This window comes from Micromys minutus, assembly GCF_963924665.1.
Source record: "Micromys minutus genome assembly, chromosome: 28".
Classification (NCBI taxonomy): Eukaryota; Metazoa; Chordata; class Mammalia; order Rodentia; family Muridae; genus Micromys; species Micromys minutus.
The window spans coordinates 17,865,885-17,886,892 of record NC_137963.1 but is presented as its reverse complement, the minus strand read 5'-3'; the positions used below and the strand labels follow the sequence as shown (position 1 = coordinate 17,886,892).

General features: G+C 41.3%; 1 protein-coding gene across 1 annotated transcript in view; it reads right to left on the bottom strand.

The window, feature by feature from the left end:
* Positions 1-21,008, bottom strand: part of SHOC1 (shortage in chiasmata 1) — a gene marked incomplete at its 3' end in the record, with an annotated part of 82,102 nt that overhangs the window by 7,293 nt on the left and 53,801 nt on the right. The window contains exons 13-23 of the mRNA XM_080940209.1: positions 19,447-19,572; positions 18,718-18,894; positions 16,438-16,542; positions 13,849-14,027; positions 12,722-12,794; positions 11,196-11,265; positions 9,525-9,703; positions 9,206-9,323; positions 7,636-7,747; positions 6,355-6,476; positions 1,135-1,228 (exon numbers count right to left, since the gene is read on the bottom strand). Coding sequence (XP_080796335.1) covers positions 1,135-1,228; positions 6,355-6,476; positions 7,636-7,747; positions 9,206-9,323; positions 9,525-9,703; positions 11,196-11,265; positions 12,722-12,794; positions 13,849-14,027; positions 16,438-16,542; positions 18,718-18,894; positions 19,447-19,572 — 1,355 coding nt within the window. The remainder of the gene's footprint in view (positions 1-1,134; positions 1,229-6,354; positions 6,477-7,635; positions 7,748-9,205; positions 9,324-9,524; positions 9,704-11,195; positions 11,266-12,721; positions 12,795-13,848; positions 14,028-16,437; positions 16,543-18,717; positions 18,895-19,446; positions 19,573-21,008) is intronic.

The window sequence follows — 21,008 nt, the reverse complement described above, 5'->3', positions numbered from 1 at the left end:
GTGCTGGAGGGATGACTCGGTTCTTTGGAGCACTTGTTCCTGCACAGGAGCAGGTGTGCTCCCAGCATGTGTGGATATAACCAGCTAAGCTGCGGCACCTTCACCTGTTACCCCAGTAGTATCCTAGCAACAGAGCCAGAGCCCAAGGGGGAAATAAAATAAAAATCCTGAGCTATGATGGCGATTCCGGTGACTGCATGAGGATTGGAGACACAGCTTAGGTGAAGAGCCCTGTACCTGGGCTCTGTGCCTGGGATACATAACACTTTATATTTGAGTCTTACACACAATAAACGGTACAATTTTCACAAGATAAATATCAGCTAGTTTCTTTTAGACGATTAAGAACAAAATTGTCAGCACATACTTTTTTTGGAGTGCATATGCTGCAAAAGAGAATTTTCCAAAGTTTATATAAAACATATACACAGTGTATAAAAATGTACTGTTTAAGGGCTGGAGAGATGGCTCAGTGGTTAAGAGCACTGACTGCTCTTCCAGAGGTCCTGAGTTCAAATCCCAGAAACCACATGGTGGCTCCCAACCATCTGTAATGAGATCTGATGCCCTCCTCTGGTGTGTCTGAAGACAGTGATAGTGTGCTCACATACATAAAATAAGTAAATAAAATAAAAATATATTGTTTAAGCACACCGTTATGTCATTGTTAGTTTTAGATGTTCTCAAGGCAATGCAACAGCTTCATTTAAAGGAACTTTATTTTACAGGCAGCATTTTATGATGGTGTAGGGAGCTACATAGTCAGACTGTCTCAGAAACCAAAACAATGGTGATGCTTTTAGTTCACTTAAAATCAGGCCACAGTTAGGACTTTTAAAAACCAAGTGAAGAGCCCTTTGCCAGAGAACTCACCATCTTTCTGTCTCAGTCTCCTGAGTGCTGAGATTACAGGCCCAGGCACCAGACCAGGCTTGAAGGTTTTGCCACTTATGTATTTACTTTGTGTGTAATTATGTGTTTATGTAAACAAACACACATAAACACCTTTCAAAGGTAAATAAATATATTTCATAATTTGACTCTGTTCTTTATTGGCTCCTAAGGGACTGTGTCTATTTACTGACCCTTCAGTGGGTACCTGGGTTCAAACATAAATACATAGGGAAGTAATACCTTTACGTCCAGTTCTTCAGATTTAAGCCCCGAGGAAACCAAGGCTGCATAAATCTGTGCGAGGTGATGAAGTGTCTTTTCTGTAAGATGGTACCTAAGAAGAATTTTATTATTATATGTTTATTTATTGAACATTTTATTCCAGGCATGTCCACCTCTCTTTGCCCTTACTTTACCCTCTCTGCAAAAGGCATTTCCACCTCCTGTCTTTAACCATGCTATTAAACCTAGGGATGTGAGGCTGCATGTGGAGGGAGAGGAGGGCTGAGGAGAGAAATCTCATCTATTCCAGTCCTATCTCCAGGGACAACTGCATGAACTAAAGTTAGACACGTAAAATACTCCATCTCTGGGTCAAAGAGCAGGACACCACCATGAGCCCCGTTTTCCCTTCAATAGTTACCAACTAGGGCCACGGTGACTGTTGTCCTGTGAGAGCGTGGTTCTACCTTTACCCGCTCACTGTGGGTATGCTAAGCAGCTGTGAGGAGATTGCCAGCTTATCGTTAAGAACTCCAAGGGAAGGACTCTTACATCCTTTCACCGTGTTGTTTAACAATATTCCTGGGGAGGTGTGAGCAAATGTCTACTGTCCCAGGTAGGGATTCAGTGACAGACCAAAGTAAGGAGACCACTAGACTCCAACGTGGTGAACCACGTGCTTTATTGTGCTTACATACAGGCCTATGGGTGAGGGGTTACTACAGGAGCAGAAGTGACTCAAAGACAGCTGTTTCACCAAAGCCCACCCCAGCATGGCTAACAGTTCAGAAAAGCTGGGAACCGGAAGCTGCCTGCAGCCTGCAGACAGCTCAGTGTGGTTGAGCATGTTCTCTCCAGCTCAGCTGGTCTCTGTCTTTCTCAGGCAGCTTGGGTGGTCTGAGCCTCTTCCAACTGAGCTGCCTGGAAAAGACACTCTGCAACCTGTCAGGCTGTCTGTGAGCTGTGCAGAGTCACAGGGTTGCAGCTTTGGTGAGCTATCCCCCACACTGGGGTGGGCTTTTGGTGATGCAGACTCATTACCTGTAGATGCTTCTACAATTAACCCTTCACCCACACTCCTATAAGTAACCTAATAAACTCTGGTCCACCCAGTTAGTAATGTGGAAGCATTACTAGCTCTCACCTAGGGGAAGTAGATATGTTTGCATCTCCCCACGAATGGTGTCACACACACAGAATAATTGGTTGATAGTGTTAACTTACTTTGCCCAAGCTGTTTGTACAAATAACATGAATTCTGTTGAACACTTTTTACCTTCTGAACATTGGAAACTCCAACTGTGCTAAGCCCTTAACCCTGGTCTTGTGTCTCTATTAAGCTTCCCGGCTGGACAAAGGTTTGTAAGTGTGGTCACAACTTGTTGAGAAAACTAAGCACTCTGAGTAAAGTAGGAAAAGACTCTTGGAGGCTTCCACCGAGCTTTGCCCAGTGAGCTTCCTCTCCTGTTAATTCTACATTATAGGCTGTTTACCTTGGACTATAATAAATCATAGCCTCGAGTACAACTATATGATGCCTCGTTCCAGCAAACATCAATCCAAAGGTCACTGAGCTCTTCCTTGTACAGAAACTATCTGCCTGAACAACTAAGAGAGTTGAAATATTTCTTCTGCACTTTCAAGTTCTCTCATTTGGTCAGCTCATTGATATACTACTTAAAGAATACAATTACCTAATGATATAGAACTATGAAACTTAAAATTCTGAAAATAATTCTATTTTATGATATTATAAATTATCATACTGCATGTTCAGATAAAAATGAAGCTATCTAAGAATATTTATATGAAAGGTAAGAATAGGTTGGGGTCTTTTGCTATTCCATGTATTTAAATTGAACCACAAAATGACATAAAAACAGCAATCTAAAAACAATCCTAGAAAACTTCCAAATAAGTAATTTCTCTAAAAAAATTGCCAAGCTTTATATGAAGCTTAAAAATGATTTACAAGTAGCATTGAACATAAAGTGTCTCGCAGGCCTCATTAGTCTTCAAGGTGACAGTGTTAAAGCACAGACCACAGCTTTTACTTTGTAGTTCAGGTGGAAAGATATAAAGGACTTTCTGGGGCTGTTTGTTAACAGAAAAGAGTTAAGAGCCAAGGTGTCTAGACTCTTAGACTCCAGTATGTGTCTGTTCTCATAAGACAACAATTGTATCAGAAAAGTTTGGTAAATTAGGAAATAAGGATAGCATCAAGAGGGCTGGAGGGATGGCTCAGCAGTTAGAGCACTAGCTGCTCTTCCAGAGGTCCTGAGTTCAAATCCCAGCAACCACATGGTGGCTCACAACCATCTGAAATGGGATCCGATGCCCTCTTCTGGTGTGTCTGAGGACAGCAACAGTGCACTCACACACATAAAATAAATAAATAAACATTAAAGAAAAGAAGAACATCAAGAAAAAAAGTGGTAGTGGTGCACGCCTTTAATCCCAGCACTTGGGAAGCAGAGGCAGGAGGATCTCTGAGTTTGAGGCCAGCCTGACCTACAGACTGAGTTCCAGGACAGAGCCAGGGCTACACAGAGAAACCCTGTCTCAAAATCAAACAAACAACAATAAAACATAACATCAAGAACATGATACGAGGGCTGGAGAGATGGCTCAGTGGTTAAGAGCACTGACTGCTCTTTCAGAGGTCCTGAGTTCAATTCCCAGCAGCCATATGGTGGCTCACAACCATCTGTAAGAAGTTCTGATACATGCAGGTATACATGAAGATAGATCATTCATATATATAAAATAAATAATAAATATTTTTTAAAAAAGAACATGATACGATACACATTATGGCCGGCAGTGTCAAATATTTTGCTACCTTCTTACCAACCAATTTAAAGAACTTCTAAAGCCTACTGTGAGTTAGGTGGGATGTGGTACTACAGGAATAAAAGTGCATGAAACTGGGCAGAAATTTGGTAGGAAAGGCTCATTCAATGAACAACTTCTTAGCATCTAACAGACAAGCTTTAGAACAAGTACTCCAAAGGACCAACAGGACAAACAGCGAGCTAAGCAGTTCACAGGGTGGAAAGGGTCATGAGGGACTTCTGAGGAAACACAGAAAGCGCCTGGACACGGGTCCTGAAGCAGTCTCTCTCTAGGAAACCACTGAAGGAGCAGAGAGCATCTGGCTCATGGAAGGAAGGCTGGGAAGCAGCAGCCTGGAATCCAGCTGGGCCATATCCCCAGCACCTCACACATGCCGGCCAGAGTGTGTATCGTATTCAGTAGGTAAGTAGGATCTCAATAAAGGTTCCGTGTGTGTGTGTGTGTGTGTGTGTGTGTGTGTGTGCGTGTGCATACATGTGTCTGTGTGTAAAATGTCTGCATGTATGCATATGGAGGCAAAAGTGAATGGCCTTTTCTTTTCTTCCTCCTTCTTGGTTTTGTTTGAGGTGGGGTCTCATTGTGTAGCCCCGGCCAGTCTGGAACTTTCTATGTACATCAGGCTGGCCTTGAATTCACAGAGATCTGCCTGCTTCTGCCTGGGTTTAAGTGTTCTCAACTGTGCCTTGGAGTCACAAGTCAACATCTCATGTGCCACCTCTATTGCTTTGTAATTACAGACTCTGTAATTGTCCTGAAACTTGCCAACTAGGCTAGGCTGGCAGCCAGTAAGCCACAGGAAGCCACCTGCTTTTGCATCCCTAACCTTGGGATTAAAATGCAGACCATGCCTGACGTTTTTCTTCAACATGGGTTCTGGGATTTAAGCGTAGGTCTTTGGGTTTGAAGTCAGTTCTTTGTCCAAATGCTTCACACACTCAGTTGTCTTCCCAGCCCCTCAGTAAAGGCTTTTCATAAGAGCAGGACAATCAGATCTGGGCTTTGGGGACATCAACCGAGTATATGACACAGCACATAAAGGAACACGGAGGTTATGTGGAGACAGAAAAACAGCTGGTAGTGTAACAACCAACATGAAACAGGTTGTTTCTATATCTATATGTTATCTATAGCAAGGTCCTGGTGCTATAGATACAGGACAATGGGTGGGAGGCAATGCTGGAAATTGCCAAAGGACAGAGGATGTACAGTCAGTTCATACCCAAACCTGCTAACTTTGAAAGGTTGTGGAATGTGAGGGTAGAAATGTTTAGTAAAGAATTAGAGATGTGGGATGGAGAGATGGCTCAGTGGTTAAGAGCACCGACCTCTTTCAGAGGTCCTGAGTTCAAATCCCAGCAACCACATGGTGGCTCACAACCATCTGTAGTGGGATCTGGTGCCCTCTTCTGGTGTGTCTGAAGACAGCTACAGTGAACTCATACAAATAAAATAAACAAAAATCTTTTTAAAAAAGGAATTAGGGATCTAATGGAGCATGGTGGTACATGGATTTAATTCCAGCTCTTGGGATGCAGAGGTAGGCAGATCTAGCCTGATCTACAAAGTAAGTTCCAGGACAGCCAGAGCTACACAGTGAGACCCTGTCTTGGAAAGAGAGACAGACAGACAGACAGACAGAGAAAAAGAGGTGGGAGGGATTTATGGCAGGAGTGCCCCAGAAAGACTACAGATGTAATAATTGTATACCAACAGATACTACGAAAGCTGTAGTAGATAAGATGTATAATAAATAGAACAAAAAAGAAAGAACTTATCACAAATATATTGAGACTGACACAAAGAGATATAAAGACAGGGAAGTTCTTAGAAAGGCAGACAGACAATCAAAGGCCAAGGAACTGGAGAGTTTGGATCACACACAAGGACAACAAACAAATGCTTCGTAGCAGTGAAGGATAGAAGTATTACATTCATGAGACAGTGGCCTCCACAAGTGAAGACTGACAGAGGCGGGCCCGGTGGGGCACAGCTGGCAGAGGATAAAGGAGAAGCGACTACTCTGTGTAGCAGTAAAGAGAGCACACAGTGGGGACTCAAGCCACTGTCTGCACATGGCATTTTCTAATGTTTTACTGTTCAAAGTACAGGAAGGAGTTATGTGTTCTATTTATTAACATGATTTTAGATGAGGTTTAAAAGTGACTTATCATTTAGCAAAGAAGCCCAAGATTACAAAGAAATAAAACACTTAAAACAGTGATGCTTAACGAGATGAGGTAGGAGGGGGCGATCTGAACAGAATGTGCCTCCATCCCAGAGCCCAGCTGAAGCCCACTAGGGGAACAGCATGACATGGCATGGGCATCTGCGTGCAAAGAGGACTAAGAAGACATGAGCACGGATAAAGAAATGTTTGCCTACTGTGCACTTAATGTATCCTTGGAATACAGTATTATCCAACAACAGCTATACTGGAACGACAGTGCCATTAATCTCATAATGATATTGTCTGATGCCTTCTCATAATGTAATTCTTCTAGGTCCTAAAAAAGTAAAGAAAACAAATAGATACATTAGGTCGACTGCTGTTTAAACACTTCAGTAGACACAAACAAGTAACCATGACAGACAGTGCCAGCAGGGAACCTCGTGAGTCTTCTAGAGCCCAGACATGATTACATCGCTGAACCAGCGCTCCTGGGACGGTAAAGTTTTTTGTGACTGGGATATGGCTATTCTAGGGCAGCAGAAAGCACATCTTAAAGCCAACAAATAGCCTGTTGGTGGTGCAATGGGAAAGAGCACTTGCTGTGTAAGCACGGTGGCTGAGGTAAGCCCTGGAGCCTGCTCCACACAGTTAAAAGGGCAGGCTGAGGAGACTTCTCGGGTCTCTCCAGGTCTGACCCTCTTGTCCTTTAATAAGACATTGTGATAAAGGGTGTAATTCATGACATGTCCTTCTAACATTAAGTTCTATAACTATGGATTAAGACATTTCTTCCAAGTCAACAAATAATTAGGAACTTTAAATATTCACAACACACAGTGTCTTAAAGATCTAGGACTTGAAATTTCCCATTATATTATTCCTGTATTATAACGTTTGCTCATCAAATCAGGGTGTGTTTTACTACACTTAAAATAATTTATACTCTCTATGTCATCAAACGTGATTTCTAATCTTCATTTCTTTGCAAATGGTGCTTCAATCAAACAAACATATAACAAGAATCTTTCAAGAATTTATATATATCTTTAGTTCCCACAAGGTGTATGTATTATTTATTTATTTATTTACATCCCAAATGCTGCCCCCTCTCCACAGTCCCTCCTCTCTCTCCTTGCATTCTCCTCTGAGAGGGTGGAGCCCCTCCAGGTCCCTCCCCCACTGCAGCACATCAATTCTCCGATAGATTGGGTGGGCTGAGTTGTATGTACTATATAATATGTGTGAGTTTCTATTTTAATATATTTTAATGTGATAATTTTATACCTTTGATTTATTTATTATTATATTTATGTGAGTATACTGTAGCTGTCTTCAGACACACCAGAAGAGGACATCAGATCTCATTACAGATGGTTGTGAGCCACCATGTGGTTGCTGGGAATTGAACTCAGGACCTCTGGAAGAGCAGTCAGTGCTCTTAACCACGGAGCCATCTCTCCAGCCCGAGTTCCTATTTTGTATTACGGTTTTACCTGCACAACTACAGCAGTATTCTCGTCAACTGTCACTACTACATAATGCTCTGTACTTCCAAAGAGTTTCAGTGACCCGCAGCAGCATCTCTCCAGTAGTGTGATGTTGTAGCTGCAAAAGACAATATTCTTCAGTGAGAATAAAGCCATAGCCAAGGACTCTCTTCTGAGTATCCAGCTGCCCTTCTGAGCATTAAGTTATGCGAGATGCTGTTTTTCATAATTCAGCCTACTCTTTGAATGTCAGGAAGAAAACTGTGATTTATTCAGTATATAGAAGAAACCAGAAATCTTTCTCCTCTAACCTATACCTGCTCACTTGGAAAGCTTCTGGTGCATTTTCTATTGGTTTTGAGTTGTGTTCATGTCTTTTTACATTTTTATTCATTCAGTTTATTTGTTTATTACAAATTGCACTTTTAATTTTTATGTACATTTATGTGTGTGCCTGTGTGCACATACGCAAGTGTGTGTGTGTGTGTGTGTGTGTGTGTGTGTGTGTGTGTGTATGTAAATGATTTCCGATGCCTGTGGAGGCCGGAACAGGGCATCACACTCCCAGAATCGCCTTGAGATAGAGTTGCAGGTGGTTATGAGCTTGCCCAACCTGGGTGCTGGAACCAAACTCTGGTCCTCTGAAGGTACTGTTGCTATTAGCTGAGTCATCTCTACAGCCCGTGCTCATTTCTTTTTATCTTTTTTAAACAATGATAACCCTTTAAAAAGTATGTGCTGTCTTGGTAATTGTGCTGACTATTGGTATGTATTCTACATTACAAGCGTCTCGACAGTTTCTCCTAGTTCTCATAAAGTACAGATACCACATCTAAAGACTACAAGATCCCATTCATCAGAGTTCTCTCTTTTTAATTGACTCACTTTTGGAGGTCAAGCTGTTGCTGGAGGTTAAATTCAGGGCCTGACAAATACTAAATAGCCTCGTACACACATACTAAATACACTCTACAACTGAGCTACAACCTAACTCTCCTTGTCCACTTACCTAACAGTTTTTTGATAAATGCCCGGTAGTCTTTCAAATAAAAACAAAATCACAGAATATTGATTTGGATTTTTTCTAAAGTAATAATTCAATTATCCTTCACTGACATGCACTTCAATGTTCCTGAGTGCTATAGTGTAGTGTGTTTGAATTTAAAGCACTCAATGTTGGCACAATCTCAAAAGTAATGACCTTAAACCCACCATCCATTCAGAACTTCATAATCCTGTTTTCTATGCTGTTTTTAAGTAAAATTATCATTCTCAATTTTGCAAATGGCTCAAATCTCTGCACATGTAATTTACAGAAAAATAACACATAGATGTTTATATGTGCTGATAACAAGAGAAGTTAGTAAATACCATAAAAAGCTGTTCAGTAGTTACAGTGTAGGGATTAGAAATATAAATTGATATATTCTTTGGAAGGCAGTTCTTATATATTCTAGTCTTGGGTCAGAAAGACTAGAATATTCAAGAATACAATAAACTACAACATATGACACATAATGTTCAGCTTATCGGAACACACACACACAAGACCAACAACTAATACTCAGTGCCTTACTTAGACTCCAGCAGCCGGAGTATTTCTGGAGTATTCAGAAGTCCTTCAGATGCAAAAAAAACATACGGAATCGGAATTTTCAAGAGAAACCCACCAAATCGATCCAGCAAGGCTGTTCCTAAGGAAGAGAATTAAATGCTTACTTTTCTTCTGCCACACCTTTCTCTTTGTTATTAAACTGCAGTAACGCAGGAGCACACGAGAGAAGTTACAGAAACACAACGTTTACTTGAAGGATAGCAATCGGAGCAAAGAGAAGTCTTTCTGAGAAAAGGACCGTCCTGCTCTAATGCAGCAGGACGCTGGCTTGTCTCCTCACCCTGCAGAGCTGTGTCTGGAACAGCGACTTTAAACGCCAGGAACGGCATGTCCAACTGTCGGCAGTGCTGGGCCCAGCAAGAGTGTTCCACGTGGTTGTATTCCACCACCAGTGAGAAGCTGCTCCAGGGGAAATCTGCTCCGATGCTGTGATTGTGCACAACCACACAGGAATGTGTACTGGAGACAAAAGAGGCCAAGACAAGAGAAATACACTGTGCACTCCTTAGCTGGAGCAGTAAAGATGGCTCCCGTGCTTGCCTGACCTCTGCCTGCTCATCTGGAAAAACATCGGCACACTTGCTCATTTCTTTTAACTGTACTTACCTTGTTTTATCTTTGTTGTTTTAGTTTGGCATGTTTTAGACAGGCTCTCTCTACATAGCTCTGGCTGTCAGGAACTTGCTATGTAGACCAGGCTGGCCTCAAACTCCCAGGTCTGAGTGCTGGGATTTAAGGCATACATCACCATTTTATCTTTTTCTCTGATGATCATACTTTAAAAAAAAATACCAGATCACACAATATTTTGAATGTTCATACCCCAAATATAACTCTGATTTTATTACCTAAGTACTATCAATAGTAGATGTCAACATGAAAGATCTGCCTCACCAATGTTAAGTTTTAATGATGAAAACCACCACACTATGGTATTGTCTGACAACTGCCGGATGGAATTGTTCCTTCTCCACCTGCTTTACAAGTGTTTAACAAAGGAATGCAAGTGTTGCCTTCTCACTGTCTTCCAGAGACACAGCAAATGCCATAACTAAACTCCCTACTACGTCTTCCTGTCCACATCAGTCTGGAGAGATGGCTCAGTGGTTAGAGCACTGACTGCTCTTCATTGATCCTGAGTTCAATTCCCAGCAACCGCACAGTGGCTCACCACCATCTGAACTGGGATCTGATGCCCTCTTCTGGCCTGCACCATATATACACAGAGAATACTCGACTGTACATAAATAAAATTTAAAAAGTGTTTATGCCTAGTTTTTGTGGGCTTCCATTTTATTTATATTTCTTTTCATTATTTGAATCCCGATATTAGAAATGATTTCTATGTGAAATAAAGCAAGATAAAGACATTTAAAAACACAATGCTAGTCCTATTACTAACTAACAGGCCCTCCAGAGGACAAACAGGGATAGGTGAAGCCACGCCAAGAAACTGAAGAAAAACTAGGCTGTTTTAAAAGTTTTTTTCTCTTTCTCTCCTTTCCCTTTCCTTCTGTTCCCTTCCTTAGCCCTCCCCCACCACACTACACCCCTGCTACCCGCACAGGGCTTTTCTGTGGAGCCCTGGCTGACCCCTGCCCCTGCCTCCTGAGTGCTGAGTGCCCAGCTTTGTTTCCATTCTAACAGCAATGATGACAATAATTTGGGGATATTAAAATAGGATTGAACTAAGTCCCCGGATGCTTACTTTACTAAATAAGTTAAAATGTTCTGTATAAGGCATTTTTCCTGAGGAGAGTAAAGCTGTGGGTTTCAGATTTCCTTAACGTGAACTCAAGTCATCACCGTCCTAGGTTTGGGGGAATCACATGAGCACCAAGGCCAACTCCTGGCCCGTGAGCTACTGCTACTTAGAGCTACAGCCCAGACTCCATGAGGACCTGTTCCTTTCCTGTGGAACTGTGCTGTACGTTAAAAAATACAACCTTACCCCTTTAAAACACTGGGAGTTTCCAGAACATCTCTTCTCTCATTTGAACGTAAAACGGCCACTGTTAAACCTGTTTAGGAAAAATGGGAGTTTTCTTTCAACAAAATTCTTTTTCAGTTTTGTTCATAATTTTTCCCAGTGTCACTCTCATTAAAAAGATCTAAAAATCTGTAAGCAAGGCAATTACTTGAAATATGATTTTCCAGGTTATATTTTTTACTTATCAGGAAGTTTAAAGCATAAGCAATATTTCTGGTGTGTATCCACAGAGATCATAACAATCTAAATTTTTTATGCTGTACATAAAAACTTTTAATTTTAAAATAGCCATATTAAATACTCATTGTGCATTTAATCTTATTTTGCCCTAATTCATAGTAGATTTTTATTTTTTTCCCTAGTCAAAAATATAAGTATATAACAAAATCAGCAAGGGCGTGTACTTGGATGTGATATGAATGTGTTGTGTGTGTGCATTTGTCTATTGACTGTGTAAGAAACACAAGGTCAATAGCCATTCATGATTTTTAATTTTAATTTAAATTTCTTACTAGTGTTTGTAAACAAAATATAAATTTCAAACACTGTATCCTTACAGCCATCAGGTTATTTCTGGTTGGCATAATTAAAGAACAATAAACCAACTCTAAATGAATTCTGTACCTATGTGTACCTCAGTCCACTGTAAAGTTCTCAAAGTTATTACACAATAAAGGCACAGTGATGGTTAGCACACAGCTTTGGTGATAGTACTAGTCCTTATATAGTTCATAAGTTAACTCCTATCAGCTACAGTCTAGGTGAGTAAGTGCAGATTAGCTCTGGTCCTAAAGACAAATTAGGGACATGTGAATGCTTTAGTAGATCTTTAAACATGTGGAAAATGAAACCAGATTTCCCCCCTATTATTACACACACACACACACACACACACACACACACACACCGAAAGGGAAGTAGTCTGCTCCTATGAGGGGGCTACAGAGGAGGCAAAGACTTGTGGGAGGATGTGAGGGTTCAGTTCCAGTGACATGGAGACCGCACACAGCAATGGGTTCCAAGGGCAACAGAGGCGGCATCAGTGAGCAGGGAGAAGATTCACTAACTCGAGAAAACTGGGTTAGAGCCTATCTGCTCAGTCACTGCCCATATACCTACGGTGCTATGTCTTCATGATTTTTTTCTTTGTTTATAAAACTGAGTTGTAAGTAGGCAGTACTAATGTAGTAGCAACTAGGGAGAAATCTAAAAAAGCATGTCTTAATAAAATTACATCCTTAATAAAAATACATATAAATACATTATAGCTATAGTGTAGACTTATAGTCTACATTGACTTAAAAATTGTCAGTTAAATCCTGATGAGTGTTTGAGCAACTGGAGAATCAAACCATTGGAAAAGCCCCACTGAGTCCTAGGCGTTAAGAAGACAAATGTATGGCATTTTAATGACAATGCCAGCTAGATGAGTTCATTGTTATAACTTAAAACATTTACTAAAGGAAGTACAAGATAAATGTCCCTACCTTCTATTTTCTTAAGGGTTTTAATAAGCAAATGCTTTTCTCCATCCGACTCCATTCTTATTATAATCAGTATCTAGTCAAAAATAAGAATTCCAAATGATTGCTGACTCATCGTTCTTCTCTTCTGCGTTTCTTGTGGTGCTGAAGGTCAAACCTAGGGCCTCACACATGCAGCAAGTGTTCTAGATTGAGATACACCCCCAGCTAGATCAGTCTTCCATGGTTTTGCTACAGTGATAAAACTGGTCGGGTAAAGTAACATCAGTGAGAACAGAGCTGTCGGTGCGGCAGCCTGTGACCCATAATCAGGAGGCTTGGGCAGGAGGACCCGGAGGTCAAGCCAGCTTCTGCTGCACAGAGAACCAACCCTGTCTTAAAAACAAAAAGGGAGCACACAGGTCACACAGTAAACGACCCTGTTCTCAGTATCAGCGAGGGGAGTGTCCTGGAGCAGTCCCAGCACCTGCTATCCATCTGTACAGACTGACTCGACCTGCTTCGTCACCGTTCGCTTCAACCCCGCGTCTGACGTCACTGGACATCTACTTGTCATGCGGTTTCTTTCTGGAGGGGAGCAGCGACTCAGGTTTAATGTAAATTTGTCACCTCCCGATTTGATGGAACGACATAGGAAGGTCATTCAAGAGACTATAAAGCTGAGTATCAAGGAGCGACAGAGTGGGGAAGGAAAAATTTATATAAATTTATATTCAGATTCAGGATGACCGTGTGTGATGTTTTCCTGTTAGATCAGGTTTGAAGAGGCATTCTGCCTTAAAGCTTCATTAATGTAGCTTTCACGTAATCGATGGAGGATGAGTGAGAAGATAATTTCTACTATAAGCCAAGACATGACATATTTTTTACAGTATATGTCAGATGAGGTTCTGGCTCACTACACAAAAGTAAATTATTAAAGTTATGTTATGATGTTAATCTCCACAACCCAGGACAACAGTTTATAACAGAAATTAAAGCATTTCACTTTGAAATCCCCCTTTCTTTGAGACGACTCTCATCTTAAGGAGAAAACTGTCAAGAGCCAAGCACAGCTCATTTTATAACGCATCATGCCACACCCCCTTCTTTATACCAATTGCTTTATCTGCTTCAGCCAAATACTCAACCTTCATCTGCTGTTGCCTCTGCAGTCTATTTAGTATCTGACATTGCAATTCTTGGATCTTATAGTTGGTTTTAGGCCTTTTTTCCTTAATAAACTGTAAAATTTTCAGCTGTCTCCAAATGTCATCCAAACAGGAGTCTAACACACTTTTGTAGATGTCTTTTGCATTTGACAAATATCCTGTTCAAGAAAAATTAGGGGAAGTGTTAGGTCTTTTAATGTTTCTTCATGGCAAAAATCACTAAAAAAGACAAAACAAAACCTTTTTGTGTTCCGTTTTTTGAGACGGTTTCACTATGTAGCCCTGGCTTCCTGGAACTCCCTATGCAGCCCAGGCTGGCCTCAGACTCACAGATCCTCCTGCTTTCGCCTCTGACCACTGAGTGCTGGGATTAAACACATGTGCCACCATGCCTGGCTAGAAATGAGACTCAAGTGACAGTTACGGTCTGGGGAGACAGCTCAGTGGCTAAAAGTTTCGCAGAGGACTGGGGTTCAGTGTGCAGCATCCACAGATAGATAACAATTGCCTGTAACTTTAGTTCCAGAGGATCTGGGGCTCTCTTCTGCCCGCTACAGGCAGTGCGGACGCCCAGACAGAAAACAAGAATAAACAAAATGAAACTAAACAGCTCACATTTCACTTAGTCCTATTCTGATTTTAATAAAGTAGATTGATGCTTTCATTTAAATTCAAACCTAATACATAAATGCTATTGCAAATGGTACATGCTCATAGAATACTGTGCAGCATTTTGATATATGTACGTGCTGGGCAATGTTCCTTTTCTTTACTCTGAGACAGGTGGTATAGAGATATGAAAGAATGTATAAGGAACATATCCTATTCTTTACTGAGTATTAATTCACTCTTTCTGTAAATCTCAGAATCTATACTTACATGGAAATCCTTTTGAAACATTGTTTCACTGGAATTTTCTTAGTATTCAATTTACATAACTTTGTACCTGATTTATATATATATATATATATATATATATATATATATATATATATATATATATATATATATATATATATATATATATATAAAATCTATGTGATAACCTCACTAGAATGTAAAAATAATTTTTTGTGTGCATCTGTTGAAACATTGGGATCTAAATCATGCCTATAAGAAAGGGTCTTGCTATAATCTGCACGGCGGTCTCAAATTCCAGAGGCCCTGTTAGCACCAAAGCTGGCGATACAAGGCTACACCACCGTACCTGTTCACTAGGGCCACTTAAACAAGAAAGGTCTTAAATCTCGTCCTTGAAGGGTCACATTTAGTAAATCTACATTTTTATCCCAAGAATTTCCTTCTGACAAGCTCTCCATGAGAGTTTGGGGCCCACTGAGTTTGGTGAATTTTTGCAGCAGAGCACCTGGTTGAGCATGTTTGGGTAATTAGTGGATGCTGATTGGGGTGTTCACTTCACTCTGTGCGTTCTCCACGCACGTGTGTGAAGTCTTACACTAGTGCTGCCAGGCTGTCGGAAGCTTAGACACTGACTTACATTTCACTCTTAAGGTTCTCAGACCTGATCCGCAGGACTGTTGTCAGATTTTCAACTTTTTAAAAACATTTAGTGTAGGACAGGCATGGGCGCACACAGGTTTAATCCCATGAGCACACAGGTTTAATCGTATCACTGCAGAGATAGGCAAATCTATGAGTTTGAGGCCAGCCTGCTCTATACAGTGAGTTCCAGGAATGCCAGGGATACACAGAGAAACTCTGATCCCACCCCCTAAAATTATGTATGTGTTGGGAGTAAATTCAGATGAGTGCAGGTGCTGTGGGGCCAGAGGCAACAGCCCCACCAAAGCAGGAGCTGGGAGCTGAGCTGAGGTCCACTGCAAGACCATGTATACTCTTGACCGCTGAGCCATCTCTCCAGCCCTAGCATTAAGAGAAAATTGTGTCTTTTCAATGGCTCCCTGTCCCTGTGCAGTACAACAATAGTAGTGTACAATGTCACTGTCCTCAGACACACCAGAAGAGGGCAGCAGATCCCACTACAGATGGTTGTGAGCCACCATGTGGTTGCTGGGAATTGAACTCAGGACCTCTGGAAGAGCAGTCGGTGCTCTTAACCGCTGAGCCATCTCTCCTGCCCAAAGTAAAGTAACTGTAAAGCAAAGTTCCAAACACGCACTAAGGGCCTAAAATGTATATGGCAAAATGTCAAATCTCACATTAAAAAATCAGTGCAAAATAATGATTACACATTTAAATCTGTATGGAACCATCAGGACTCAGCAGATCAGATATCGAACAAACAACATAATCAAAATATATATAGTTCTGTTCTGTACTGAGAGTGTGGCTCAGTGGTAGGGTGATTATTGGTATTAAAGTACTAAGAGGTCTTGAGTTTGATCCCTAGTGCTGAAATATATATAATATATACTATATATGCATATATCCCATTAATAATTATGACAAAATGAACGCTGATCAGTGTAATAGGAGAGAAGGCGACATAATTTTTCAAGAAGTGTTGTCTTTTTTTTAGAACAGTAAGTTATTTCAGATGAAATATTCAACAAGAAGAAAACAAGAAATGAAAATTTCCCCACCAACCTAATGCCGTATCCAAGCTGCATGTTAAAAGGACGTCTCTAATTGTTACCAGCAGATGTAAGAGAGCAGCATGCTTGAATGTCATTTTTCTGTCATCATTTCCATCTATATAAACAAAAAGACTTAGTACATGAGAGTCTTAGACTATGTATCAGTTCTGATTAACAGTGGCAGCTAATGTCTGTTGGCAAGGCTTATGGTTGCTAGGCTGTGTATAAGCAGGTTAGCCCGTGGACTCTGCAGAATCCTCTCAGGATTACTGTAACCCCCATCTGCAGGTGAGGATAAGTGACACTCAGGAAAACCCTAAACCCTGACAACTAACTACAGAGCTCATCCCAGTGGGAAAGGCTGTCACAGTGTTTACTTTTGTTGGGAAGAAAAAAAGTAGCTCTACCCAAGAAGAAAATGAAATGAGTAGCTTGCCAATTTTTTAAGATCAATTAGAGACTTGTAACTGAGGAAACACTTGGCAATGGAGACAGATATCTGCAAGTGTTAGCTCAGAGATAAGACCCATGAGGGACGAGCCAATTGCCTCCTTCCAGAACTTCCTGGAGATGAACGCTTGGGTTCCTCTCTGCATGTGAAAACATGAGATGAAGAGGAGAGGGCACACATGTGTCATACATGTGTGTGAGGTCAGGAGCCAACCTGCAAGACTCTGTTTCCTTCCTCCATGTGGGATTCAGGACTCCAACTCAGGTCACCAGTCTTGGCAGAAAGTGCCTTTATCTGCAAAGCCATCTTGATGGCCCTGTTTTATTTTATTTTTGTTGCTGTTGTTTTGTTGCAGGGTGTCACTACATAGCTCTGGATGCTTCATATTCGGAAACCCACATTCCTCAGCTTCCTGAGTTGTATGATTCAAGGCATGAAGCATCATGTCTAGCAAAGATTTATTTATTTACTTTATTTAAGTGTATGTACGTGTCTGCATGAGTTTATGTATACCATGGACAGATGAAGGTTACAGACCTAGAACCTAAAGTTACAGGTACTATGAACCATCATGTGATAACTGAATCTAGGTTCTCGGTAGGAGAACTCTAAAAAACTGAGCTATTGGGCTGGAGAGATGGCTCAGTGGTTAAGGGCACTGACTGCTCTTCTAGAAGTCCTGAGTTCAAATCCCAGCAACACATGGTGGCTTACAACCATCTGTAATGAGACCTGATGCCCTCTTCTGGTGTGTCTGACAACTATAATGTACTCACATATAATAAATAAATAAATCTTTAAAAAAAACCTGAGCTATCTTTCCAGCCCATCTATATTATTTTTTAAAGAAGTTGCAAATTTGTTACTATTTGTAATTTAATGTCTTTAGAGAACTGACTTTACTAATGAACTAGTTCCAGATAACATGTGATAAGCACAGTGCATGTCTCTTGTGCTGATTCAGCTATAAGCACGGGGCAGAGTACACGGCACCACACAGCATCACACGGACCTTAAAAGGCAGACTGGTCACGGGGGTAAGATTTCAAAATGTCACTCAACAAATGCTAAGTGTCCTATTTTTTTTCTATTTGTATGTCCTGGCTTGTACTATAGGCAACGACACGCCCCAAAGGGCATGTCACAGCAAGGACAGAAATAACTCTAAGAGAAGGCCTCAATCCACTGTATGATCAGAAGAGAAGGGACCCATATGGATAAGAAAGAGAAGAAAGCCAGTGTCTTGTTTTAAAATCGTTGTTCTGTTCTTTCCTTCCCCAGCCCCACATTGTCAGAGGTCAGTGATGACAGCAGTAATTCCTGGATATGGCTCTGTCATGTGCCTAACACCTGTCTGCTTCTGCGGAAAAGTTATCACGAGCCTGGCAATGATGGGCCTGGCAGCCTCTGGGAACTCCTGTGCCTCTGGTTCAGGTCTGTTTCAGTACATTATTCTCACTCCAGGTTGTGGTTCCTGTCTTTTTTGTGTGCTTGGTAATATGACTTTATACTATACTATATACATTTAAATCATCATTTTTATGTCGTTGGGTGCTGGGTGTTTTGTGTTTATAGATCTTTTATTTCATTATAAGATGTAGTTAAGTTCACTGGAAATTATCCTCTGGATCTTTTTGTGATTTTGTTTGGGAAGAGCGGGGCCAACTACTGGCTCCACTGTGATCTATTAAAATCTATTAAACACTACGTGTCAGTTAGGAGCGTCACTGAGACTCTTCTGGGCTTGGCCACGTGTGAGTACCCCAGCTCTGAGGTCTGCATTGCTACAGTTGCCTATTAATGTCTCCTTCGGGTAGTATGGATCTGGTCTGTACTCACCTTGGTGAATAGCATCGTTTATTATTTTTTCTTGTTCCTTTAAGAAGAATCTTGTTTGGTCAAAACTGACAGTGTTGAATTTCCAGTTAGCGGCAGGGCAAGCACAGAGGCAAACAAGCTTCCTTAAGATGGGAATCGCTGCGGCTTCTAGGAGGCAGTACGCTTGGCACTGGGTGTCTGGAAAGCAACAGCACTGACATCAGGGTGTGTGAAGAGGACGGTGTGCTGTTTCTGATGCCCAACTCACATCACCCTGCCTGTGGGTGAGGGGTGGAGGGACCACTGACAGCAGACTTCCCAGCCGTTGGCAAAGGAACTCGGGGCTTGTGCAGTTCCTTCTTTTCACAGGAATGCAAGGAAGTGGCTTCAGTTTTAGTGAAGGAAGAAGTAACAGTCAGTGGTCTGGAGTAAGGCAATGGGAGAAAGACAGAAGCAGTAAACAGGGCATTCCGGGTCTGGAAATAACTTGAAAAGAGAAACAGGATTAAGAAATGTCTGTATGCCAGCACTTGGGAGGCAGAGGCAAACAGATCTCTGAGTTTGAGGCCAGCCTGGTGTATGTAGTGAGTCCCGGGACAGCCAGGGCTCCGTAGAGAAACCCTGTCCAGAAAAAACAAAGAAAGAAATAAAAAGTTTCTGAGACAGGTAAAGACAATCACATAGAAAGTAAGGGATGTTCTAGAGATCTGGGAGAGGGCTTCCAAATAATCTCGAAAGCACACTGCAAACCTGAGGCGGGGATCTCGATGACATCGTCTGTTCTTCCTTGACGTCTTTCCTCTGGAGCTTTATTATTAGAAACAACAGGACTTTCTTCTTGAAGAGTCAAAGAATATTTTTCTTTATCTTGAAGTTCTAGCAAAAAAATTTAAATTGTTCAGAAGAAATGACGGTGCTTTTTTTATCACTGTGTTCAAATCATAGTTATTAAATCTTTTCATGGAAGACTGAGTTAACCAGATCAGTGGACCTAACGCTGTGCTGAGAAGCAAGGTGGGTGACGGAGAATGGGATAAACTCTGGCATCAGCTCTGAACTCTACCTCGGCCCTGGAGCAGCCCCAGGCTCCTCATAGGATGAGGAAATAGTATGACTTGGGATGCCTACCTGAACTCCAGGGACCAAACACCAACTCCCGTTCTTAAGACACAGAAGACAACGGCACTGTGCCCCACCTCTTTGTGGCTTTCCAGAGTCTCCCTTCTGTTTCTAACCTTCCCCTCGACTGTCTCAGCACCCCAGTTTAGTATTCAACTCCAGCTCAGCCATTTTCTACATGAAATCTTATGTGACTGCCCTCCTTACTTCTAGGCCAAAAAGCCATCCCTCCTTTAATATGCAACGTGATACTTGATATGGTGTTCAATACATGTTAGGCTTCTTATTCTCTAAGTATGTAGAGAGTCATATACATGCGCGTGGACAGCTATTTTAACTAAGTTCTCATTTCATCCACCAATAACATAAGAGACTTTAGAAATACCAGCCCGAGACACTCTTATGTGAGGTAAAGTCTGCTAACGGAGTGGCCAGGGGACTGTCACTATAATGCAGCATTGGGAGGTTAAGGCAGGAGGGCCACAGAGCCAAGGTCAGACAGGGCTACACAGAAAGATCCCACCTTAAGTGAAATAAAAGAACCCCACATATAGTGATGGAAAATATACAAAACCAATTATGCTACTTCAAGTTAATATTGCCAATTAATTTTAAGTACTCTGAATAGCTTCACTCAAGTGATATTAATTATTGAGATTTTTGAGAGGGCTAAAGTCGTAAGATTTCTCATCCCAAATTAACTGTAAAGTAAGGCAAGAAGTGAAATATTACCTTTATTACTAATAAAGCTAAGTTGGAGAGTAACTTGGTAACTGAATATCTGAACGAGACACCTCCTCACTCAGTCCTCACCTGCGCTGGCTAGGGAGACTCGTCAGGAAAGAGCCACAACATATGACAGGCTGACAATACTTCTTTCTTTGGAGACACTCATTCCCTTAATTGAATGCCCATTTCACCCCCAAATCTACAACTTAAGACTTCTTTCTACATCCGATCAGGGATAAATATATACAGGGACAGAGAGGCCAGGAACAACACACTAATTGAGAAAATGCCAGAAGCCCCAAAGCATTCCCTCTTAATATCAGCAATCTTTTAAAGGCTTGGCAAATTAGCTATTTTTTTAAATGAGAAAAATATTCTTTTTATTTCTTTCAACGTTTTTGCTGTGGCTCCTTATTATATGATGCTAATATGTCCCTTTATAAGTTATTCATATAACAAGCAGA